The following is a 25,222-nucleotide window of genomic DNA, read 5'->3' as shown; positions in this document are numbered from 1 at the left end:
AGGGGTCTGGAAGCCTGGAGCTCACGTTCAGCAGCGGTCAGTCTTCGTTTCTGCTTTTTGTTTGCTTTTTGATACAGTTTCTTGTAGCTCAGGCTAGCCTCAAACTCACTGGAGGATGACCTTGAGTCCTTGATCCTCTTGCCTTCATGAACCTTCCACCAAGTGCTGGGATTTGCAAGTGCGCCCCACCATACTGGGCACTGGATGCTTTTGTGTGGCAAAACCAGACCGTACTATTTGTAAACTCGGAGAGTGTATTTCCTCCAACAAAACAAAATCTGAAATCTAAGAATACTACTCATGTATTAATTAACACCATTTCCAGTAGGAATCTAATCCCCTAGACCTTTTCCTTCAATTCATAATGCAAATTAATCTGTCAAATAACTTCAAGCACCTTTGGGGCCCCAGCCATCTTGATGGCTCCCACTGTCAGTTGAGAAAAAAAAAAAAAAAACCCTCTCCATTTTGGAGACAATATCAAATCAGTTCCCCCAGCTACTGATCAAGCACACTGTCATGTGAAGCCATGATCACAGTCTCCTCTCTTACTTGTTGACAGCAGCTTCCAGCCACAATCAATGCAAGCAACTTCAATCAATCATGCCAGGCTCCTAGTGCACTGCCACTGTCTTGACTGGTCCTCTAATCACAAATTAGTGCCAAAAGGTCAGTCAATAACATACACACCCCTCAAATCCCAGCCACACTCACAGGAAAATCACGGGCACCATCAACTTAAGACTGCAATCAATAGAGACTGGGTAAGCCTTAAATCCTACCACCTAGCAGGCAGGGGCAGATGGGTCTCTGTAAGTTGAAGGCCAGCTTGATATGTATACAGCAAGTTCCAGGCGAACCAGGGGAATGGTGAGGCTCTGTCTCAAAGAGAGAGACAGAAGGAAATGGCGGGGGGGGGGGGGGGGGGGGGGGGGGGGGGGGGGGGGGGGGCACACTCTCAGACTACATGCAGAGGTCACCTCCAATCTCCCATTCAGTTCAAGTTCAGTAAGCAGCTACTCACTATGTGCTTCTGGCATGGATAGGAGTCCAGGAATACTCCATGATGGGCTAGGCAATGCGTCTCTCTCCACCTACCTTGGATGTCACAATCTGGTCAGAGACAGAGGCCATCATAACTGAGGTAAGTACTGTCTGAGGGACACTGCAGAGAAAGTAACATGTGGGACAGCTTGAAGAAGGGGAGGGTAGTACTCCAATGTTGTGGTCACCAAGACGTCCATTTCAGTACAGCCCCAAATCACAGGGGACCTTATCAGAGCCCTCTCAGGATCCAATGGTTCTACAGCACAAACAAAAAAAATTTTTTTTTTTTTTGGTTTTTTGAGACAGGGTTTCTCTGTGGCTTTGGAGCCTGTCCTGGCACTAGCTCTGTAGACTAGGCTAGTCTCGAACTCACAGAGATCCGCCTGCCTCCGGGCCACAAACAAAATTTTAATCTTTAGATCATGAGCATACCAAGAGAGTACAAAAGGAAGGATGGAGCTATCAGACTAAGGTTTTCTTCCAACAAAACTGAAGTGGTAAAAGAACCGCTGTGGTTACCATTAGATACTCAGACAGAATCATTCTTTTCCTCTCTACCTTGCCAGGTGGTGGCGGCGGCGTACACCTTTGGTCTCAGCTTTTGGGAAGCAGAGAAAAATGGATCTCTGTGGGTTCAAGACCAACTTGGTCTACAAGAGAGTTCCCGGACAACCAGGGCTATATAAAGAAATCCTGTCCACCCCCCTCAAAAAAAATCCTCTACCTTTTACCCACACCTATCCATGCCTACTCTTTCAAGTTCAAGTCAGGTTAGTTCTTACATTAGTACATAACAGAATTTCCTATTAAACTAGCCCCACCCACCTGGACCCAGAAGAGCCTCAGCTTTGCCAGTCCATCCTGAGCAAGGTGCCCTGTTGTCTGAAGGGCACTTTTTGATTAATCAGCTGGCAAATAGTGAGAGCACACAACGCCAATAATACCAAACGAGACTATTTATTTGCTAAGTGTGTGTGTGTGTGTGTGTGTGTGTGTGTGTGTGTAGGTAGATGGTGTGTATGGACATGATTCTGTGTGTGCAGATCCATCTCAGGTATGTGTGCATACATGTTCGGGCCAGAGGACAACCCAAGGTGATATTCTTCAGGTGTCAGCTACCTTATTTATTTGATGATATATTTATTTATTGAGACAGGGCCTTTTATTGACCCAGAATTCACAAGTAAGCTAAGCTGGTGGGTCACAAAGCCCTGGGATCCCCACCTTCACAGAGCTGGGATTGCCGGCATGAGCAAACAAGTACTGTTATTTTTTGTTGTTGTTGTTGTTGTTATTGTTTTTTGGTTTTTTGAGACAGGGTTTCTCTGTAGCTTTGGAGCCTGTCCTGGAACTAGCTTTTGTAGACCAGGCTGGCCTCGAACTCACAAAGATCCACCTGCCTCTGCCTCCCAAGTGCTGGGATTAAAGGCATATATGCCACCACCGCCTGGCTGCGAATTTTTAAGTTTTGGGAATCACACTCAGGTCCCGGTACTTGCAAGACAAGCACTTTACTAGCTAAGCCATCTCTCCAGCTTCTAAAGCACTAATTTTAATTTTTAATTTTTATTTTATATTGAGAATTACTATGCCTGTTAATATTCATTCAGGACCTATGTACAGCAAGAAACTTACTTGCTTGACTTCAAAGCTATCAGATGAAGTTTGAATTCACATCCAAGATTGTCTAGATTTACACGGGAAGAGTCAGAGGCATCTGTCACAGCTTGCAGTTTAGGAAGTGAGCATCTTCAATGCGTCCAGGCCAGTCAGTGAAACCACAAATACTGTCCTGTACAACTGCCCCATCTATTTAAATTTCAATTCACTAAAATAGAAATAGGGTTTGTGGTATAGCTCTGGGTAAAATGCTGGCCAACCTAGCATGTGTGAGACCCTGGGTTGGATTCCTCCCCAAACCAAAATGCCTGATGGAGTAACATGGTAAGACAAGAAACTGACCTGCTGCCAGACCTGCCCATGTGGTTTGAAACCCCTCAGGCCTACGAAGCCCTTTTGTGACCTGTGTGAAAACCAGGGGGAATGGCGTCCGGGGCTCAGCAGGACAAGAAGTGAGCACTTGATTCAGCGTCTGGAAGACACCTCACAAAGTTAAAGCAGCCCTACTGCTCTTGAGGAAAGACAAGAGGGAGGATGTCCTTGAATGCTTATTGGTGCAGAAGAGAATAAGGCAAAAAAGGTTAAGAAATGCATTTTTACAAAACCAGGACTTCCAAAGGTGTTCACTCATTTGGCATCTGAACTCCCTCTGCCTGCTCTACCCAAGGCTGGCTGCTCCACACCCGTAATCAGCTCTTTGTTGAAGCTCCTTGGGAAGAGCTTAAAAAGAAAAAGGAATTACTGTGTCGTCAAAACTTTTGACCTTGAACTCTTGGCCCTCTTGCCTCCCTCCACCTTCCAAGCCTAGGATTCCAAGCTCGCAGCTGGTCTTTGCAATACTGGGGATTAAACCAGGACTTCACGCTTGCAGGCAAACATTCCACCAACTGAGCCACCCCCAGCCCTAAAATCCATTTTTAAAATCTTTACTCGAGACTAAGCCTTGAACTTGTTATGCGATAACAATGAACTTGATCAACCTGCCCCCACTTCTCAAGTGTGAGATTACATGTGTGCACCACCATGAAGGCTATTTCACTTTGAGATGGGTTCGCACTATAAAATCCGGTGGCCTGGAACTCTTGAGTTCTATTTATCTTCTTGCTCAGCAACCTAAGTATCAAGATGAGAGGTGTGTGGCACCACACCAGACTTGAACTAGAAATTTTGAGAGGTTAGGGAACTGAACCTGAAACTGGGAATGATCCAGGAGTCAGGCTTGAGAGCCGGGTTCGTGGTCAAAGACAGAACAGTATTTTAGACCAACAGGAAGAGCACAAGTAGTGGTTCCCACCACCCTCCCAGCACAAGGAAGCTGGAAATGACCTGATTACTACCGTCTGTCCCTCTGAGAGCCTGGGAGAATTTCCATGAGCCTCGCTGCTGAGAGGGCTGGCTTGGTCCAGAAGGGAATTCGACCTTGACACAGTAAGAAAGGTAGGAGGGAAGGAAGACACTGGGGGCCTCCCCACCCTAGGGAAGAGACAAACTGAAGGAAGAGGAGGACGTGTTCCCCATGGACGTCTCTAGCAATGAAGAGGCCTGGACAGAGGCCGCCCAGGAACAGCAGGGCAGCCAGAGGTCAGAGTCCATGGCCTGTTGAAGACCTGTCCTGGCTTTAGGCTCCAGGCACTGTGCCCATTCTCTGATATGCCACATTGTTCAGCAGTTTCCTCCTCTGAAAGTAGAGGGGGGAGCAGCGGGGGAGCAGAGCTTGTACAGCCAAGAGTAACTGGAGCAGAGTGGGGTGGGGCTTCCACAGGGAAGGGGCCTCAGTTCATTCCCATGACTGGCTGCCCTTCCGGCTACTTGGGACTTTGAGACTTCGTGGGAAAAGATCTTGGAAGTGCTAAGTACAGTAACTATGAGTGTGTGTGTCCCCAAGTGTGCATCAGGCACGTTTTCCATTTTAGCCATGGAACACTGCCCTATGAGAACTGCATACCAGCGTGTTCCCACAGGGCTCTGTCCTCAGAGGCTTAAAAACCCGTCCCAAAGCCTGAAAGACACTAGAAGCCACAGGACCAATTTTCTGGGGAATCTCTTGGCTCCTAGCGAATACAGATCACCTGACATCCCTGGACTAACAGGGATGCTTCTAGAACTTGCAAGCTTGCCAGCAGAACTCTACTACTAGGTGGATGTTGAAAAGCAGATGGGATAGCCGGGCAGTGGTGGCGCAAGCCTTTAATCCTAGCACTCAGGAGGCAGAGGCAGGTGAGTTTGAGGCCAGCCTGGTCTATAAGAGTTAGTTCTAGGACAGGCTCCAAAACTACAGAGAAAACCCTGTCTCAAAAAAACCAAAAGAAAGAAAGAAAGAAAGAAAGAAAGAGAGAGAGAGAGAGAGAGAGAGAGAGAGAGAAAGAAAGAAAGAAAGAAAGAAAGAAAGAAAGAAAGAAAGAAAGAATGTGGGAGGGTGGGTGGGTGGGTGGGAGGGAGGGAGGAAGGAAGGAAGGAGAAAGAGAAAAGAAAGAAAAGCAGATGGGAACTGATGGGGGCCAGGAGCCAATCAGCCAGCCATTTCCACAGCCTAGAACCTTTCATAACCAACAAGATAGCAGAGCCACACACAAGCCCATGAATGGGCCAATGCTCACCCTTCAAGCAAAAAGCTCTCAAATGACACCACAAAAGAGTAGCACACAGGCCAAGGTCACTCCAGTCCTAGCTTGTTTGACCAATCCAGTGTTTAAGAACTTTTTGAGCCAAAACAGAGATTTCACACAATAATCTATAACCTAATGGAAAATAAATATGGTTAACATGGACACACACCTTTAATCCTAGCACTCAGGAGGCAGAGGCAGGTAGATCTCTGAGTTGAAGGCCATCCTGGTCTACATGGCAAGTTCCAGGATAGCCAAGACTACATAGTGAGACCCCATCTCAAAAATCAAAATAAAGTAACAATGAAAATACAGCTAAAATATGCCCCACCACTACCACCACCAGGCACGGTACTTGTAATCCCAGCATTTAGGAAGCTGAAGCAGGAGGATTCTGAGTTTGAGCTTGGACTACATGAGAAGACACTGTTTCAAGCCCAACAATGGGGTTGCATGCCTTAAATCCCAGCACTCGGGGCAGAGGCAAGTAGATCTCTATGAGTTCTAGGCCAACCAAAGCTACACACAGAGAAACCCGGTCTTAGGAGAAGACCAAACTCCCCGTTTGAGTAAAGCACATCAGAGGCTGAGGATATAGTACAGTTGGTAGAGCACTTCCCACACATTCCCGGAGCTCGGCACCTGACCCTCAGCATCAGCGTTGTTCAGATTCCTTCCCAGGGAGACATAAGCAACAACTCTCTTCCTGAAGTCCCAATGACAAACAGAGGTACAACTGCACCAAAGTCCACTCCGGGAAGCTGCCAAGTCTCTTGGACTTCCTCAACACAGATGAGGGGTTACTTACAGAGGTGTGGGTACTCCTCCTGTCACAGTTTATTAAGGAGGAAGGAAGGCTTTATAGGAGAGGAGCCACATAGAGCCCCTTCCCTGGTCTTCCCCAGCCTATACACTCTAGCCCAGTGGTTCTCAACCTTCCTAACACTGCGACCCTTTAATACACTTCCTCATGTTGTGCTGACCCCAACCATAACATTATTTCTTGGCTACTTCATAACTATGATTTTACTACTGCCACAAATCAGAATGTAAGTATCTGATATGTGACCCCTGGAAAGGGTTTTTGACCCACAGGTTGAGAACGGCATTTGAGCCTTTCACAGAGGTCACAATTAAGGCAGAGTTGCAGACATTTGGGAGCAGCTGGGTACTCAGGTGAGGGTCTGTTACCCTCCCTGCCACTCTACAGCTGGATATAAACAGCCAACAAAGTTGGATGTGGTGGTGCACATCTTTGATCCCAGCACTTGTGAGGCAAAGACAGATCTCTGAGTTCAAGGACCCCTGGTCTATAGACTTCTAAGACAGTCAGGGCTACACAGAATAACCCTCAAAACCTCAAAAGAAATGAATCAAGTCCAGCTGGGCTAATCTTGAAAGAGGACACAGCTGAACTCCCCAAGATGATTGCCTTGCTCAAAGACAATTCACTCCCGACAAGCAGATAAAGCACAGGTGACAAGCAAATGCTTGTAGTCCCAGCACTGGGGAGATCAGACGTTCAGGGTCATCCTTGGCCACATAGAAAGTTTAAGGCTAACCTGAGCTACAAAAAAACCTTTTCTAAAAAACAAAACAAACAAAAACCACCTCCCGAGACAGTAGTTGATCTGGCTGAGTAGTAAATACCTACTCTTGAGGCTGGAGAAGTGGCTCAGTGGTTAAGAGTGTTTACTTCTCTTGAGGACCAGAGTTTGATTTCCAGCACCCACGTCAAGCAACTCCCAACTGCAGCTCCAGGTCCAGGGAGATCCGACACCTCTGGGCTCCATTGTACAAAACCACAGAGGCCACACCAATACACATAATGAAAATAAATCTTTAAACATAAATGAATATCTGCTCTTTTCAGAGGTGTGTGGGCTGCCCATCTGTCCATTTTGCCACCGTCTACACCAGTCTCCATTGGCCCCAGCACTGAAACCGAGAATGAGCTACTGTTGCTCATTACACTGCCAAGGATTATTATACTCTGTCTTGGTCAAAAGTTAGGACACAAGGGGCAGCAGAGATGGCTCAGCGGTTAAGAGCACTGGTTGCTCTTCCAGAGGACCCAGGTTCAATTCCCAGCACCCACGTGGCAGTTCGCTGCTGTAACTCCAGTTCCAGGAGATCTGACACCTTCACACCAATGCACATTAAGTTTAAAAAAAAAAAAAAAAAAAAAGTTAGGACACAAAACCAGGTGTAGTGGTACATTCCATACCAGTACTTGAGCTGTGGAGGCAGGGGGATCACAAGTTCAAAGTTATCCTCAGCTACAGAATGACTTTGAGGCCCACCTGGGCCACATGAGACCTGCTTCCAAACAACAAACAAAAACAAACATGGCCAGCAAGACAGGTCATAAGATAAACGTGCCTGTTGCCAAGCCTGACAATCTGAGTTCAATCCCAGAACCTACATATGTGCACTCTTCAAGTGGAAGTCAGAGAACCTTTGACCTTTGAGAGTCAGTTCTTTCCTTTCCCTACTTGGGACTGCAATGAACCATCTTACTGGCTCAAAATAGGTGTAATTAAAAAAAAAAAAAAAAAAAAAAAACACAGAACACAAAAGAAATCAAGAGAGCCGCCTGTCTGGAGACAGCATATCTATAAACAGACCTTGCTGTGACACGGTACCTTCCCACCATCCAGTGGGCAAGTGCTTAACACCACCTCTCACAATGCAATGTCACAGACCTTGTGCCAAATCCATCCCCTTACCCCCAGCACAGTTCTCATGTTCTCAGTGAGTGAATCCCAGCTGCAACGCCCAAAGGAGTAAGAGTCGAACAGTGACCCCTAACCCCAAGCTGCAACTCCTTAGCTGAACTGTTATCCCCAGCAGTGGGCTGCAGCAGTGCATAAAACACAGGGAATGCAGCTGAGCTTATACCCCAGAGACCAAGGTCAACTTTGGGAATGCCGTGATGGGCCCCAATCTATCACACAGCTTTACGCTTCTGTGAGATTATAGTCGTGCATAACTTGAATATTTAAGTAATAACCTAAGGGCTGGAAAGGTGTCTTAGCAGTTAAGAGCACATGTTGCTTTTGTGGAGGACCAGGGTTCAATTCCCAGTACCCACACAACAGCTCACAACAGCCTCTAACTCTAGTTCCATTGGATCTGATGCAAAGAGGAACTAGGCATGCACCTGATGTACATACAAACATGCAGGCAAAATATTCATGCAAATAATAAATCTAAAAAAAAAATTTAAGAAAAAAAATGAAAATGCCAGAGCCTAGTCCTAGAGACATAACCACAACATATTCCATAGTTTATCTTAAATTCCTGCCTTTGGTGCTCTGGTCTATTGACAGGTTTCCCATCATGCCCTGTTTTATCCTTCACATACAATATTTCTTCCTTCTGTGCAAAATGTCCTCTCTGACCTTTACCAAGTCACCTAAATTACAAGCATATAAAATCATATTCAGCTTCAGTTACAGTCTCTTGATCATTTGCTTCATGTGTATCCTAATTTTTTTGAATCACACACCCATCCAGACCACACATGTTGGCTCATACTTGTAACTTGGGAAGCTAAAGAAAGATTGTCCTGTGTTCCTAACCAGCACAGGCTACAATGTGAGAACCTTTGGAAAGAAAATGATAGTGATACAACCCCCCCTCACCTCACCCCTGCTGATACAATGTCTCTAGAGAGCCCTGACTGTCCTGAAACTCACTATATAGACCAGGCTGACCTCCAACTCAGAAATCTGACTGCCTCTGCCTTCCACGTGCCGAGTTAAAGGTGTGCATGACCAGACTTGGTTCAGTAATACAGTTTTTAAAGGGGCATGGCAGTCCATGCCTTTAATCCTAGCACTGAGATCTGAAGGCAGGAGGATCAGGAGTTCAGGGGCATCCTCAGTTACAGAGTGAGTTCAGGGCCAAACTGGGCCTTGTGAAATCCCATTTCGACTACCACAATCCCAGCCCCTAAAAAACAGGAAACAAAAACATGTACTCACCTGTAAATAACCAATCATATTCAGCATCCCACCTCTGCCCCCTGGAGGCCTCTTGAAGATATTTAAAAACATTCCTTAGACTCCCAGGTCGGGTTCTTCCTCCGAAGTCAGCACTGATGTGGGTAAGGGCTTAGATAACGTGGTCTTTGTGCATGGCACTTTGCCAGCTACAGAAAGTCACCGTGGAAGAACAGGAGGTTGCTGGGCACAGGTCGGGGCCGGTTCAGCACTTGAAGGCAGATTTGTGTCCACAGACTTCACCACACAGAGCGCAAACTGAATGCTCTTTGAACTGCAGGTACAGAGTGACAAGCATACAGGTTCAACCCACACAATGGCTTTCAGGGTTTTTTTTTTTTTTTGTCTTGTTGGTTTTTGTTTGTTTGCTTAGTTACCAACAACCAAAATTAGGAATTTGTGCATTAAATTCTGAGTCTTTCTACACAAAAAATATTAAGCCACGTGTCATAGTTATGGTGCTATTGCTGTGAAGAGACACCACGACCACGACAACTCCTCTTACAAGGGAAAATGCTGCCTCCCACAGGGTTTCTGTGTAGACCTGGCTGTCCTGGAATTCACCAGGCTGGCCTTGAACTCATAGACATCTGCCTGGTGTGCGTGACACCACTGACTGGAGCTGGCTTACAGTTTAGAGATTTGGTCTGTTGTCATCATGGCAGGAAGCACGGTGGCATGAAGGTAGGTGTGACACTGGAGAGGTGGCTGAGAGTTCTACATCTGGATCTGCAGGCACCAGGAAGAGACAGTGAGCAAACTAGCCCTGACTTGAGCTTCTAAGACCTCAAAGCCCACCGCCCAGTGACACACTTGCTCCAACAAGGCCACACCTTCCAACAGTGCAAGTTCCGACAAGCATATGGGCCATTTTCATCCAAACCACCACACATGTGAGGTCCCCATCCTGCTGAGCAGCTGGGGCTGAGGAGTTTAGCATGAATCCCTCCATTCAGTCCCCATTGCCTCCTTCAGCCTCATCCATCTCTGGCCTCTACGGGTCTGGTATGTGCAACTCTTGACCATGTCTAGAATTTCATGGAGAACACATCCAAACTGGGAAACATCTAGACCTCCAGCCCTTGACTCAGAACAGCCTCACTGAACATCAGCCAGCTTACCTTTGGAAACTTCAGAAACATGAAAGTTACTGCCCTAAGGCTTCTCACTGTGCCTTTAGAATGTTCCCATTGCTTTTGCTGGATGGGAACTCCCATAGAAGTTGGGCCCCTTGAGGACACATGTCCAGAGATGGAAAGACACTTGCCTAAACAACGTCTCAGAAGTGAAGTAACCAACTAGCTGGCATATGTTGGGTACTACCAAGTACCGTTGACTGGGACAGTGACATGACCTAAAGGAGGTTCTGGCCTAGGCAGTGGCCAGGAAGGTTTGCAAAGATGAAACTAACAACACCTAGGGATGCGGTGACAGGGGTGGCTGGAATGGGACAAACCAAATTTCGGCTACCAGGGTGTCTACTGCCATTCCGGTGGGTACAAAGTCTACCAGCTATAACAAAGAAATATGAGCTCTGGGAACATCAGCTCTGATGAGGCAGCACATGGTCACTCATTCCTAATGATGTCCAGGCATTTAATGCATGAAGTAAAATGAGAGATCACCGACTTGATTTTTATAGTTGTTTTGAATCAGGGTCTCAATCTGTTACCCAGATGGCCTGGTACTAACAATGTTAATCAGCACAGCCTCAATCATGAAATAATCCCTCTGCCTTTGCATCCAACGTGATGGTATTACAGGCATGAACCTACATACCTCACCCAACCTGTTCTGTGGACATCTGAGTTTTGTATGAATTCCGCACAGCTGAACAATCTTGGACTTGGACACACCTCTCTACCCCTTGGGGCTGCCGAATGAATACCTTTGGGCCTAACACACACAGCTGTCACCCAGGATCAGTAATTTGTGTACCTGTCTAGAATCCAGAGGGTGGTCTGTGTTTGTAACTGACTGCCTAACTCAGAGCTTTGGAGCAGGGGTCCAGATAGCCCAGGTCTGGGTCAAGTCTCTCTGAAAGGATCCAAAGGAAATCATCCAAGTAGCTTTGAGCTCTTTCGCCATAAGAGGGCACCACAGACTCATGGTCTAGTTAACGCCTTAGCTATTACCAGTACAGTGAAGGGAACATAGGAACATCACCTTCCCTCACAGGCGATGACTAGGGGCCAGAGAGGAGACACAACAGAGGTGGGCGTAAGATGGAGGCAGGGAAAAAGACAAGCATGACTGTATACCTAGCACCTGAAGGCAGGGACATCACAGGCCCAAAAACTAGAGTTTATATGCAGATACACCACAGGGAATGCAGTCTTGGGGAAAACCTTAGTGAAGACCTCAGCTCTGGCTTTTGTACCTTGTTCCCCTTAATGGCATCTCTGCTCCCACTTCCTGAGTAAAGCTGATTTCCAGGAGACAAACTACAGATTTTAGGGATGTGAATCTGAGTTTGGATAGAAAAAGACACATCAGAGAAGCCTCTAATTCAAGTAACCCTGCCCTGGGAAGCCAGGACTACATTAGCACAGTCAGACTGGCATGGTAGGGAAGGCAAGGAAGAACGGCAAACAGAGGGGGAAGACTTTTGGACTATTTGCCTAACTCTCCCCATTCCTAAATATTCCTCCTTGAGCTGCTCAGCCATCCAGGTCCCTGACTGTACACTCCAAGGAGCAGAAACAGCCTCATTCTCTACCGACCATGTCCCAAGTGCAGGGTCCACTGGAGCAGTGTGTATGTGCGCCTGGGCAGGAGACACGGTTCAGTGGTTAAGAGCACGTGGTGAACATGCAGAGGACCTTGTTGATGACTCATGGCACCCACATGCCCGTCAACTCCAGTTCCAGGGGATCTGACACCTTCTGGCTTCCGCAGGCACGTACATGGTACACATAAACATGCTCCGAAATGCAAATATACTAAGATTCCTTTACAAAAAAAATGTGTGTGCCCGAGTATATGTAAGTGTACTCTGTAAACAGGTGCACAAGAAGTCAGGAGAGTGGAGTTTTAAGTGTGTGTGAGCCACCTAAAGTGGCTGCTGAGAATAGAATTCAGGTCTTCTGCACTAGCAAGTGCTCTTAGCTGCTTGGTGGTTTTCTGCGATTCTTACTGAGGTAAGGTCTGCTGTTGCACCTGGTATAGCTTGCTGGTATAGCCCCTCTTCTGCCTTCTCAGTGCTAGGATTACAGTAGACTGCTGCAGCCATCCAGATTTTACATGAGTTCTGGGATCTGAACCCTGGTCCTTACGCTTGCAAGGCAAGTGCTTTGCCCATCGAGCCATCTCCCTCTGTGGGATTTTGAAAAAACATGTATTTATTAGTGGATGTGGACACATGCCAGAATGCACGTGCGGAGGTCAGAGGGCAACTTGAAGGAGTTGGTTCTCCTTTTCCACTATGGATCCCAAGGATAAAATTCTGGATGTCAGGCTTGGTGGCAAACACCTTTACCTGTTAGACCTATCTTGACAGTTTCCCATGGGAGCTTTTGCCTTCAGTTTCCATAGCTACAAAAAGTAGATGAAAATACCTTTCATGCTTCAAAGGACTTTTACAGTGACCACAAGAGACAGCATATGTAACCATGGTAAACTCCACATCAGGACAGGAATGTATGATCCTGTTCCTCCTGCTGCTAGAATCCTGAGATTTCCTAGTGGCTTCTCAGAGGGTTTCAGTCGCTGGTGACACCGAGAAGACAGGGGCAGCCACATCTCGGTCTCATCTAGATAGCAAGTTCCAGGGCAGTCAAGGCTACTCAGTGAGCAAGACCGTCTCGAAACAAAATGAAGAGTGTTAGGATGGCAGACTCAGGGTCTGCGTCTTCAGTGGCTTGTAAGAAGCCAGGGTGCGAGCCAGTGGCAGAGCACAGCCACATACACGGCCTTGCACTGACCGTCCACAGCCTCTCCCTTAAAAAGCATGTGGAATAATCTTTTTGTTCACTGTGAAGATTTGTCACTCGGACTGATTATAACAAAAAGCTGAACAGCCAATAGCTAGGCAGGATTTTCGGGGCAGAGAGGACGATGGGAATGAGGGTGGAGGCAGGGATGGAGGAAGCAGGACAGCAGCACAGGTACTACAGAGTAAAGGAAATAAAGCCACAAGTCAAAAAGTAAGCTAATAGAAATGGGTTAAATTAAGTTGTAAGAGCTAGTCAGAAACAAACCTTGAGCCAGGCAGTGGCACACGCCTTCAATCCCAGCACTCAAGAGGCAGAGAGACAGGCCTCTTGAGTTTGAGGCCAGCCTGGTCTACAGAGCGAGTACCAGGACAGCCAGGGCTACACACAGAGAAACCCTGTCTCAAAAAAACGAAAGAAAGAAAGAAAGAAAGAAAGAGAGAGAGAGAGAGAGAGAGAGAGAGAGAGAGAGAGAGAGAAAGAAAGAAAGAAAGAAAGAAAGAAAGAAAGAAAGAAAGAAACCTAAGCTATTGGCCAAGCTTATATAAGTCTCTGTGACATGATCTGGGAGCTGGTAGGAGGGACAGAAAAATCTACCTACCAAAATAAAAAACCAAAAACGGGTAGTTAGTACAGTGTGACAATATCTGAGGTCATGCTCTATGATTTCTGGGCTTCTGACCCATTCCCCTTGCCCCCTTTCAGGGACAAGCATGGAGGCTGATGGTGTAGAAGCTGAGGCAGGAGGACTAATGCAAGTTCAAGGCCAGCCTAGAAAACACAGTGAGATCCAGGATGCTCTGGGCTACAGAATAAGACCTTGCATCCAAACTACACACACACACACACACACACACACACACACACACACACACACTTTAAGGACTATGATCTCTGACAAAAAACAGAGTATGTAAATTGTAATCTACACTTTAAATGCCAGATATGGTATCACGTGCTTGAAACTTGGTCTTGGTAGGCGGAGACAGCATGATTACCACTGAGTTTAAAGTCAGCCAGGGCAAATTCCAGGCCAGGAGACAAAGTGAGACCCTAACTCATTACAGGCTGAGGTAGTCTCTCCTGGAACTTTCTAAAACCGCACTCTGAGGTGTTTAAGGTTTCTCAAGGATGCTTGCCACAAGCTGACAGAACTCCAAGATCAAAATGGCTTAAGGAACTGTCTGCAGATTCAGAGCAGATGAATCCTGGTCCTTCTACACACCTCTGGCCCACATTGGCTGGGTTCTTACCCAGTACTGATTCCCAGTGTGTGAGTTAAGGCAACTCCACATCTTGGAGCCTACTAACCGACTGTCCTGTAAAGGCTCCATGGTAAGGACTGCCATCACTAATAATTGCCAACTAAACTACAAGACCTCAAAAATATGCAGGCAAACCAAGTAATCTTCTGTTGGGAGCCAAGTTCTCATAGGGTGTAGGCCCGAGGCATCTTCTGCACTGGTTTCTAGCAAAGCAGGGGCATGCAATTATGGTCTCTTCCTTGGATAGAGAAGGGACCCACACCCAAAGAACTTAGTATTCATTGACTCTTGGGCCCTCTAAGAAGGGAAGATTGCCTTGTGTTTCTATTGCTGTGATAAAGAACATGACCAAAGCTGGGTGGTGGTGGTGCACGCCTTGTAATCCCATCACTCGGGAGGCAGAGGCAGGCAGATCTCTGAGTTCGAGGTCAGCCTGGGCTACAGAGTAAGTACCAGGACAGGCTCCAAAGCTACAGAGAAAAAAAAGACCATGACCAAAAGCAAAGCAACTTGGGAAGGAAAAAAATTTATTTGACTTACATACCCCACGATCCACTGAGAGAAGCCAAGGCAGGAACCTGGAGGCAGGATGAAGCAGAAGTCACGGAGGATGCTGCTCACCACGGGCTGCTCAGCCAGCTTCCTTGAACAGCTCAGGACCACAGCCCAGGGGTGGCCCTACCCAAAGTGGGTTGGGTCCTCGTACATCAGTCGTTAATAAGAAAATGCCCACAGACCTGTCTAGAGACCAGTCTGATGGAGATCCTGGCATGTGTCAAGGTGACATCACCTAATCAAAGTCCAAACATCAGAGGCCAGGATGACACACCTGCGGGCCCTTTCTGAAGAGCATACCTTCTGGGCAAGGCAGCTTCTGAGCCCAGTCTTACCATGTAACTCCTTAACTATGGGTGGTTCTGCCTGTCAACTCAAGCTCTGTCCAGATGTGACAGTCCATGGTAGCCTTTCTGCAGAGGTCCTGCCCCGGCTGCAAAGGCTGCAGGACTTACTTCCTCTCATCAGACCAAGGCCTAGGCCCTGCTCAGTGAAGCGTGACCCAATCCCCTCCTCCCCGGAAGCCGCTGGCATAGGGACCTTTTAAATTATGGAGTAGCGTCCTCTACCCATCTCAGAAAGACCCAGGTGCCCCAACTAAATAATTCAGCACCTCGGGAAGACCCAGTGGATCCTGACACAGCTGAAGTAGGTCAGACCATGGCTTGGCTCTAGGAGGGGCTGTCAAGCATGCAACAGCTTCTTCCCTGTGGGAGAAGGAGCTTCAAGTCAGGAAGGCCTTTGCTTGCTTGGCCAGATCACACACCAGTGAGGGATACTAGAAAGGCCCAATTCCTTTCCTTCCTGGTACGAGTGCAGGTACCTTCCCTCCTGACACCCCCAAGTTACTACAAAGCCTGTGTTTTCCTCTAGCCCACTCAGCACCTAGATATATGTCACTCCAACTTGTCAGCAATTAACACCCTAGACCCAAGCCACATAAGAGAAGGGCTGAGGTGTCAGTCATCCATGCAACCAGGGCCAGCCACAGCCACAGCTACAGCCACTGCCACAGCTACAGCCACTGCTACAGCTACAGCCACTGCCACAGCCACTGCCACAGCCACTGTCACAGCCACAGCTACAGCCACTGCCACAGCTACAGCCACTGCCACAGCTACAGCCACTGCCACTGCTACAGCCACTGCCACTGCTACAGCTACAGCCACTGCCACAGCCACTGCTACAGCCACAGCTACAGCCACTGCCACAGCCACAGCTATACAGCCACAGCCACAGCCACAGCTACAGCCACTGCCACAGCCACAGCTACAGCCACAGCCACTGCTACAGCCACTGCTACAGCCACAGCCACAGCCACAGCCACAGCCACAGCTACAGCCACTGCCACAGCCACAGCTATACAGCCACAGCTACAGCCACAGCCACAGCCACAGCCACTGCTACAGCCACAGCTACAGCCACAGCCACAGCTACAGCCACTGCTACAGCCACTGCTACAGCCACAGCCACAGCTACAGCCACAGCTACAGCCACAGCCACTGCTACAGCCACACCCACTGGAGCTTTGCCCAGTGGGAAGCAGCAGGAGGCAAGCTCCGTTCTACTGGCCCTGCTCTCCAGGACCAGGGTGGACAAAAAAGCAAACTCAGAACTCCAGCCGTCGTCCAGCAGGAGCTGGAGAAGATTTCAAGCCACTTCTCTCATTAAACTGAAACCCGATGTCATACAAGAGTCCGGGTGGCCACAGCCTCCTGACCACCCTGTCCAAGCCACCCCAGGCTCTCAGCACAGCCACCTCAGGGGTCTTCTGCTCTCTTCCCGGGTTATCAGTTGCAGTCTACACCCAACAGCACAGTTAGTTTAACCTGTCATGGGCAAGGTTTGTGGGTCTCCTCTGTTGCCACAGGCCAGCCTCACAGATGCACACCAAGATCAGACTCTAAAGAGGGAAGCTAGCACACCAGCTTGAGAGGACCACAGGGCAGGAGGGTGAAGGAAGGTAGAGAAAGGCACACTCAGGTCCCTGACTGGGTACGAGGACTAAGGCTTCTGCCCTCAGAACTCATTGTGCACGATGGGATGACGATCAGCGGGCACCTGTATGACCCTGGTGCAGGTCACTCCTCACTCTGGGACTGATTTCGCAGCTAACTACAAGAGGCAATAACTTCTACAATAACAGGAGCAACTCTGAGGTACCCCCAGCCAGAGAGCCCCCGGGCCAAGACTGTTCCTGGCTTCCCTCTGGTCATCCCTCGGCCTGGCAGCCTGGATCCCATGGAATATACAAGCAAAAAAATCAGCAGTCACTTCAGGTTTTTATTTTGCATTTCATTTATGATCCAGTTTCACATTCTCACAGGGTCAGCAATTACAAGAGCCACCTCCAGACATCACCCACAGTCCAAAGAGGCCAAACACCCGAGCTGAGGTTAAAGGTATAAAGCACAGACATGCTTTAAAATAAATCAAAATTGCACAATTTATCCTTCATCTCATTCTTCTTAAACCAACGCCTGGCACAAAGGCCGACTGCTAAGGAACGGAAACCCCTTTCTTCATGCTTCAAACTAAACATTAAACTTATCCGACAGGCTGAACAAGGTCTCGTCAATAATTAATGGTAAACACATGAAAAACCCTTTATGATCCATAAATATTTTGTTACACAGGGTACAAAAATACTTTTCACGTTTTGGTTGGTTTCAAAGTTCAGGAAGATGAAGAGCAGTGGCAGGGTGGGGTGCACTGGGGGAGGTAAGCACAAAGAAGGTGTCTTAGGCTTGTCAGCCCACGGAGAAGGAGGCAGCGCAGGACTCTGAATCAGAAGTGAAGGTGAGAGGCTGCGGATCTGCTGCTAGGAGAGGATGGAGACTGCAGGTGTGTGTGTGAGCATGTGTGAGGGGCGGGGTGGGGCGGAGGGGGACACTCAGGCCTCCCTGAAGTAGGGTGATGTAGGAGTCAGGAGTGGAGAGAAGAGAGACTAGGCTTGACAAGCCTCCAGTGCCAAGACCTGTTGCTATGGCAACAGTGCGGGAACAAACCGTACACTCGTATGCACAAGTTTAAGTGTCACAATTCATAAACATGCAAAATTAAACGTTCCTTTTCCTTGATGGGGACTACAGAAGTAAGTTTGAGCAGGAGGTCAGGCTGTGCTGGGTTCCCAATGAAGCCGGCAAGCTGGGCCTAGGTGTGGGATCCCAGCAAGACAGCCTCCCGACCCGCCTGGAAGGCCTTGGGAGAACGTCAGGCTTCAGATTCACAGTGTAGATCTAGAGGGAAGCAGCAGTTCCGCACAGGCCCCACTCCAGGGCGACAAGACCTGAAGGGAGGGGAGAGAGGTGGCCATGAGCAGAGTAGAATGGGAGCTGGCTGTGGAGGCTGCAGAAGGGGATGCCAGGTGACAGGAAGAGGACAGAAAGGAACAGGCTCTGGAGCCAACAGCCCTAGCAAGCGCTCAGCACCAGAGGACCCACAGCCATGTGAGCAGCCAGTGTGGAGGTGCTGACCTCTGCAGCCAACACTTACTGAGGAGCTAACAGAACTGGCGATACTTCCATCCTTGCTGAGTGGTATCCGAGGAGGGGTACCAGCGCACCTGCAAGAGAAGCCACTGTCAGGGAACATGTGCCAGCTGCCTGCTCACTTCAGCCCTCAGCAGGAGCTGGGTGAATCTGAGCAGAGGTCCTGTGGTTGTCCAGGCTGTCAGGCTGTCACTGAGCACCCAGTGAGAGCCAGCACCAGTTGGTTACTCACCTCTAAGCATCAGCTTCTTTCTCCTGATAATGGAAAAACACTAGCTGGCCTGCCTCCTCTGCGGGTCAGGGTTCCATGAGGAGGACATGCCAGCATTTGGACCCCACAAGTATATATATGCATGCTTCAGCATATGTGAGGAGGTTAAATAGCACAAACTGTGGGAGTCGGTCTTCTTTCGGCAAATGAGCTCCAGGGACTGAACTCGGGATATCAGGCTTGGCAGCAATTGTCTACCAGGCCATTGGTGTTTGGGTATTTTTCTGAGACAGGATCTCATGAATCCCTTGACTTACCAATATTAGTAAAAATGACCTTGAAAAATAAATAAATAAATGACCTTGCATTTCTAATCTTGCCCCCATCTCTTGAGTGCTGAGATTACAGGAGTGAAAATCTGTGTTTTATGTAGCACTGAGGGTTGAACCCGGGCTTCATGAAGGTCAGGCAAACACTCTGTCAACTGTGATGCCTAGCCTGAGAAAGTCTCAACAGGAGAATGAGCTTGACACATTTTGTGCTGTTTCTTTGAATCGTTTTCAATACACACACACACACACACACACACACACACACACACACACCCCGGAGACAGGGTTTCTCTGGGTAGACTCAGTTGTCCTGACACTAGCTCTGTAAACCAGGCTGGCTCGAACTCAGAGACCCATCTGCCTCTGCCTACCAAGTGCTGGGGTTAATGGCCTGCACCACTACCACCCAGCTTGGTTCTGGGTTTTTTGGTTTGCTTGTTTTAGGTTTTTTTTTGAGACTGGGATGCCCTATAGCTTCGGAGCCTGTCCCGGAACTAGACCAGGCTGGCCTCAAACTCAGAGTTCCACCTTCCCTGCCTCCCAAGGGCTATAATTAAAGGCATGTGCCACCACCACCGGCTTGGATCTGTTTCTTGGTCTATTTACAAAACAAACAAGGCTATAGAGAGTAAGCAGGACAGGAGGTAAAACAACTAAAACCAGTGTGGTCTTCAAGGCGTGGGTCTCCATGCAAAGCCCTGGCAATTCTTCAGTGCAGCTATTTCTGACCTTTCTGTCTTTCCCATATTACAAGGTTCATAAATTCAGAGACTTTAAACCTCTGAGGTTTCAGGCAGGAGTTGACAGCCTCAGGTTATCCTTGCCTGGGTCTGCAGCTACCTAAAATGTGGCAATCGCAGAAAGCCCCACAGGGCAGCAGCCCCAAGGTTGGATTCCCAGAGAATGGTCAATAAAATGGCATGGATCCCTCTCTGTGAGCTAGACACCTGGCAAGGACAACTGAGCTGCTGCCAAAGGCTTCAGGGAAGGCACCTGCCCCAGGTACACACGCCAAGGAGCATGTCAGCCCCAGCCTGACCCAAAGCTGCCTGGTGGAAAAGTGGGATCTGAGCATCCAGGGGGGCCTAGAGTTCCCCTGGGAAAGAGTGGGGTGGTACTTAAGAGCCCCTGTAGAGAACGGGCGAGAAGCTGGGCATACAGACCCAGTTAGCCCACTTGGCTGCATGCTCTTGGTTATGACCAATGCCAGGCCCTCTGGGCCGAGGGGACTGCCCTAGGAGCTGCTCCTGTGACTCTTCCAACTCTACATGTGGCTCATAGAGAACACCATTTGGGCCAGCACACCCTCCCAGGATGACGGGAAGTCAGGGCTGATTATCCTAACACTTGCCACCTGGCACATAGCAGGGCCGGCTCTTCCTTCTCCTGGCTGACAGCTCTAAGGAAGGTTCCTCTGGCCCATGGCTGGGCTGGGGATACCCTCGAAGCTGGATGCCCAGCTAGACACTAGAACTTACTCACAGGCAAGGATGTAAGAGTTAGAAGCAGTATTGCCAGCAGACAAGCTCGGGGCTCTAGGCAGCTCAGAATCTCCTCACGGGCTCTGCCTGCCACCCTTCACCCAGCTGGAACAGACCCACATTAGTACCTGACTGGCTGGGAGCCCACGGGACCACACGAGGGGGCTGAGACCGACCTCAGGTGGCTGTTTGAAAGTCTTCCCATGCTCACTCCCCCAGGTGCTCAAACTACAGCAGCAGTTCCTTAGCCCCCGAGTCAAGATATCTTAGGGTGTCTTGGGGTGGGGGTTGGGGCACTTATGGACCCAGAGCAGTTAGGCCACTGATGCAGAAGGAATGCACTTGAATGGATGTGCTCAGTGGATTGCCGTGGAATATGTCTGCATATGCCTGTGGCATGGGTTCCTCTAGAAGCAGCCCAATCTCTTTCTTCCTCTCCTCTTCCTGCCCTAGCTCAATGCATGGCACCACCCAGGCCCAGCAGTGTGAGGGACCCTGTAGTCTCATCCGATTCTCGGGGCCTTCAGCTGCTCACAGCTACCTGAGGGATCTCCCCATCCTACGTAAGGGCTGCTGCCAAGAAAGAAGAGAACGTGAGGACAAGAGGAAGGGGGTACAGCCTCAGTCCCCCTCACAGATCTTAGGACTAAAGTCTACCAAAAAGGAATGAGCCTATATGAGAAAAAAATATAAATAACCAATAAGGATGGGAGCCTCACTGGCCAGAAAACCAACTAAAATAATATTTCATCCAGGATCAGTGAGATGGCTCAGTGGCTACAAGCACATAGGCCCACTGACCTGAGTTTGGTTCCTGCAACCCAAAAAATTCCAGCACTGAGGCAGAGGAAGGAGGACTGCCAGAGTTTAAGGCTTTTTAACAAAAAAGAAAAAGGTTTCCTTGAAGTAGGATAGGCCAATGTTAAACCCAATCTGTGTGGTTTTCTTCCTAAATGTAGATCTGTAGGAGCTTGAATGTTTGAGGTGATTGTGCCATGTGCTGCTCTGAATTTTCATTCATGAATTTCACCTGGATTGTCAAGAGCCCCATACACTGAAGACAGGCAAGGGAGTCTGTGGCCACACATACTTTCGTGCCTTCTTGCTTAGAAGGAAAGTTTTGTTGAGACAGAGTTTCAGTGCAGCACAGGCTGGCTTCAAATCTGCTATACAGTCAAAACTGGCCCTAAACTCCTGACCCTCTAGCCTCCACCTCCCTAATGCTAGCTGGAATTAAAGGCAGAAGCCATAATGCCTATCTCAGGTGAAGGTTCATCCGTTTGGGACTGGCAGCAGGGTAGCACTCCCCGCCAGCAGAGCAGAGGAATGTCTCCTGGGTTTGACAAACCATTGTCTCTGGCTCTTCACAAATGACACACTACAGGCCAAAGGTAAAGCTCATATAGCTAATTGGTGGCAGAGCTGGGATCACAGGCCAGGAACCAGTACCTTGCACTGCTCCTGCTCTGAAAGCTACCAGCTTAGCCTAGAGCACTCAGACCTGCCCAGGGCACACACAGAGAAAAGGTTTCCCCATCTCCCTCCTGACTCCTATGTTAATACACCTTCCTTCTGGAAGACCCTGGCTATCCCAGAGGAATTTTCCAGCTGTCCAGGACACTCAACTGGAGAAAGCACCACGTTTAACTACAGTGTGGCCCCAGTACAATGAAAACAGACTTCCCTGCTGAGGTAACCGTGCTAAGATGGTAGCACCTGACCTTTTCCCACATTGAGAGGACAACCCCTGTGTTGCTAAGCCCCTCCAAAGACCTAGGAATGGACATGGACTCAGGTCCCAGACAAGGATGCTTTTTTGTTTTTTGAAGACAGTTTCCCTGTCTTGGATGTCCTAAAACTCACAGAGATCGGCCTGCCGCTGCCTCCCGTGCCTCATCTCCTAGGTGTGCCTAGTTGTCCTAACTGCAGTTCCTGCTCTCTGTGAACTCTCCCCCTCAAGCTTTTCCTTCCCTTTCCCGCTACCCAGGTCAGGACCAAGCAGCTACCTCCATGTGCTCTTCTCCTGACAGTCTAGGAAATCCCCATGCTGGATGGCCACGTCAAGGCCCAGTCTGTAGTGGTTGGAACAGAGTAAAGGTCTGCATGGCCAGCAGCAGAAACAACAGTGACACCCTGCTCTGGGCCCAGTCTCCTCTCTCACAAACTTCCCCTACAAATGGTTGCTGTCTTTTTTTCTGCCCCAGTGCCCAGTCCCCAAACCTGTAATCCCAATACTTGGGAGGTTGAGATAGGAGCATTACCAACAGTTCAAGGCCAGCCTGGCCTACATAGCAAGACTGTCTCAAAAAAGTAAAACATAGGTAGGCATGCTGTTGCATGACCCCAGCACTTGAGAGAGAGGCAGGAGTATCAGGAGTTCAAGGCCAGCCTGGGCTAGATGAGTCTCCCCACTCATCCTGTTAAAAAAAACTTAAATAAATAAATCTATCAACAAAACAAAATAAATAAACAAACAAAATCTACCAGCGAACGGGACCGTCAAGATGACTGGGTGGGTAAAAACACTTGCTCCCAAACGGATGACCTAAGTTTGATTCCTACAACCCACTTGGTAGAGAGAATTGATTTCCAAAAATTGTCTTATGGTCTCTGCACACACAGGACACACATATAAATGTAATTAAAAACAAACCACCACCACAAAAATAAATAATAAATAAATAAATAAACAGAAGAAGCAGGAGTTCTAAGATATCCAGGCAAAGTTCTGGCCTTTATTGTGTAACTCTCCGAACAATCTGTATATTATTCTAATTCTCAGAGTAAAAAAGTAAAAGCTTGATAAAGCTTATAAAGACAGGAAAAGGCAGAGCAGATCCGCCTACGTGTCCCCAGTTTGGTTTGTACTCCGGACAAGCAGATAGATCCTCAGAGCCTGAGCTTTCAAAATACCCACGAAGACAACAGTTTGTGAGATTGTTTTTGTTTTGTTTTTCTTTGTACACCAAGTTTCACATTTCCAGGCTGTCTTCAAATCCCAGCAATCTCCTCCTGTCTCAGTTTCCTAAATCATAAGATTAGGGACATGCGCTAACATTCCTGGCAGAAGACACTTCTGTTGCTGCAGCCCCAGGGGCAGGAGCAGCCTATGACAAGGTAGGCAGACCCCCACTTGTCTGTCTTGAGCCTTCTCGTCCACCTGAATAGCTTACCTGAGCATGTAGGGCAGCGGCGGCAGCAGTAGCAGCTGGGTAGGTGAATGTAGTATGTGAAATGGCTGGGGTCAGCTCTGTGGTGTAGAGAGGGTAAGGGGCCCAGGCCTCTGGGGATGCAGGAATCAGTGCAGCCCCCATCAGGTCATCTACAACAGGAGACAGAACTCCATCATCAGAACACTGGTCCCTCCTCTCACCGCATACTTTCAAACAGAAAAGGGGACCCAGCACGATAACTGAACCATACTCCCCATGCCCCAAGGCCAGGGAAAGAAGCCCTGTGAACTTGCTCAGCATAGCCAATACCCTATTACTGGAAGCAGGCCATAGACAGCCTGTGTTAAGAAAGAGAAATTACAAAAAGGCTTCAAGGAAATAGCGCAGCCCTGACCGCCCAGGAGCCCAGCCTTTCTGAGTCTACAAATGGCCACAGGAGGAAGTAGATTGCTAAGTCTCAAGGCGGTGGCTATAGATGAAGAAGGCCCCAGAAAAGGAGACATGACTGATAACTTCTCTTAGGATCTGAATATATGCAGTTTAAGGAGAACCTGCTGGCCAGGACAAACCCAAAGGACAGGAGAAAGAAGATCAGAGGTCCACTCACAAGGGTCCCGTGCAATCAAATGTGTTCCTAGGGCAGGGTGGACACTGGTGGGATTTGGTGTCGCTATTAGCTTGCTCTTGGCCATCTTGGTGTTGGCTTTGGCAAACTCTAGCCTCAGGGTCTGTGGGTTCTCCGGATCAAAGCGAATACCCTGAACGGGAAGAAAAGGAAGAGCGACTCGTACAAGCACCCATACTGCCAACTGCCATCAATACACAGGACCCCAGAAGCAAGTTTTCCTCTAAGACGTGCACCCAGGGCTGCAGCAGAGGGAATACTGCGCTGACCTTGAGTAACGACACGCATCACAAACCAGGCAGTCAGAGATTCTGCCCTGGGACGGGTGGGAAATAAAAATCCATGTGTTTATTGAGAGTGCAGTGGGGGAGATTTGCAGTGGACAGAAATGGGACAATCGCTGCTTCAGAGGTCTGTGGGTCTACTCACATTCAACGCATTTTTGGCTGCTTCTGCTCCTGCCCGGCTGTCAAAGATCACAAAACCAACAGGCTAGTAGGAAGGAAGAAAGAACACCCTTGCATGTCTCCAGCCTTCCATGTGTGCACCCCATGTGCAGAACTCACCCAGCATGTTCAAGGCTTTGGACTCGACCTCCCCACCCACAGTACCACAAATATAAAAATAAAATCCATCACCTAAGTGGAAACACTATCTGCCCTGTTGGTTAGAGGACACAGAAGAAATAAAGCTCTTGGGCATATCCTCCCTAAGATAAGTCTGGAAGATTCAGGATTCACAAGCATCTAAGTTAAGTCTCCCTTCTGGGTACCACACCATGAAAGGATGTCAACGCAGCACTATTCCATGGGTCATTAATACCATTTAATATCACCTTTTCTGTACCTTTTTTTTTTTTTTTTTAAAGCAAATCTGA

General features: G+C 48.5%; 1 protein-coding gene across 2 annotated transcripts in view; it reads right to left on the bottom strand.

Moving 5' to 3' along the window:
• Window positions 1–17,301: 17,301 nt before the first annotated feature.
• Window positions 17,302–25,222, bottom strand: part of Rbpms2 (RNA binding protein, mRNA processing factor 2) — a 33,084-nt gene continuing 25,163 nt past the window's right edge. For both annotated transcript variants that reach the window (XM_050151911.1, XM_050151910.1), the window contains 5 exons: window positions 24,775–24,837; window positions 24,328–24,478; window positions 23,721–23,869; window positions 18,528–18,597; window positions 17,302–18,321 (listed from right to left, as the gene is read on the bottom strand). In XM_050151911.1, coding sequence (XP_050007868.1) covers window positions 18,535–18,597; window positions 23,721–23,869; window positions 24,328–24,478; window positions 24,775–24,837 — 426 coding nt within the window. In that variant the 3' untranslated portion in view covers window positions 17,302–18,321; window positions 18,528–18,534. The remainder of the gene's footprint in view (window positions 18,322–18,527; window positions 18,598–23,720; window positions 23,870–24,327; window positions 24,479–24,774; window positions 24,838–25,222) is intronic.

The sequence above is a fragment of the Alexandromys fortis genome, unplaced genomic scaffold, assembly GCF_014885135.2.
Source record: "Alexandromys fortis isolate MF-2015 unplaced genomic scaffold, M_Fortis_MF-2015_v1.1 scaffold_70, whole genome shotgun sequence".
Taxonomy (NCBI): Eukaryota; Metazoa; Chordata; class Mammalia; order Rodentia; family Cricetidae; genus Alexandromys; species Alexandromys fortis.
The sequence above is the reverse complement of the archived record's forward strand: the minus strand, read 5'-3'. Positions and strand labels throughout refer to the sequence as shown.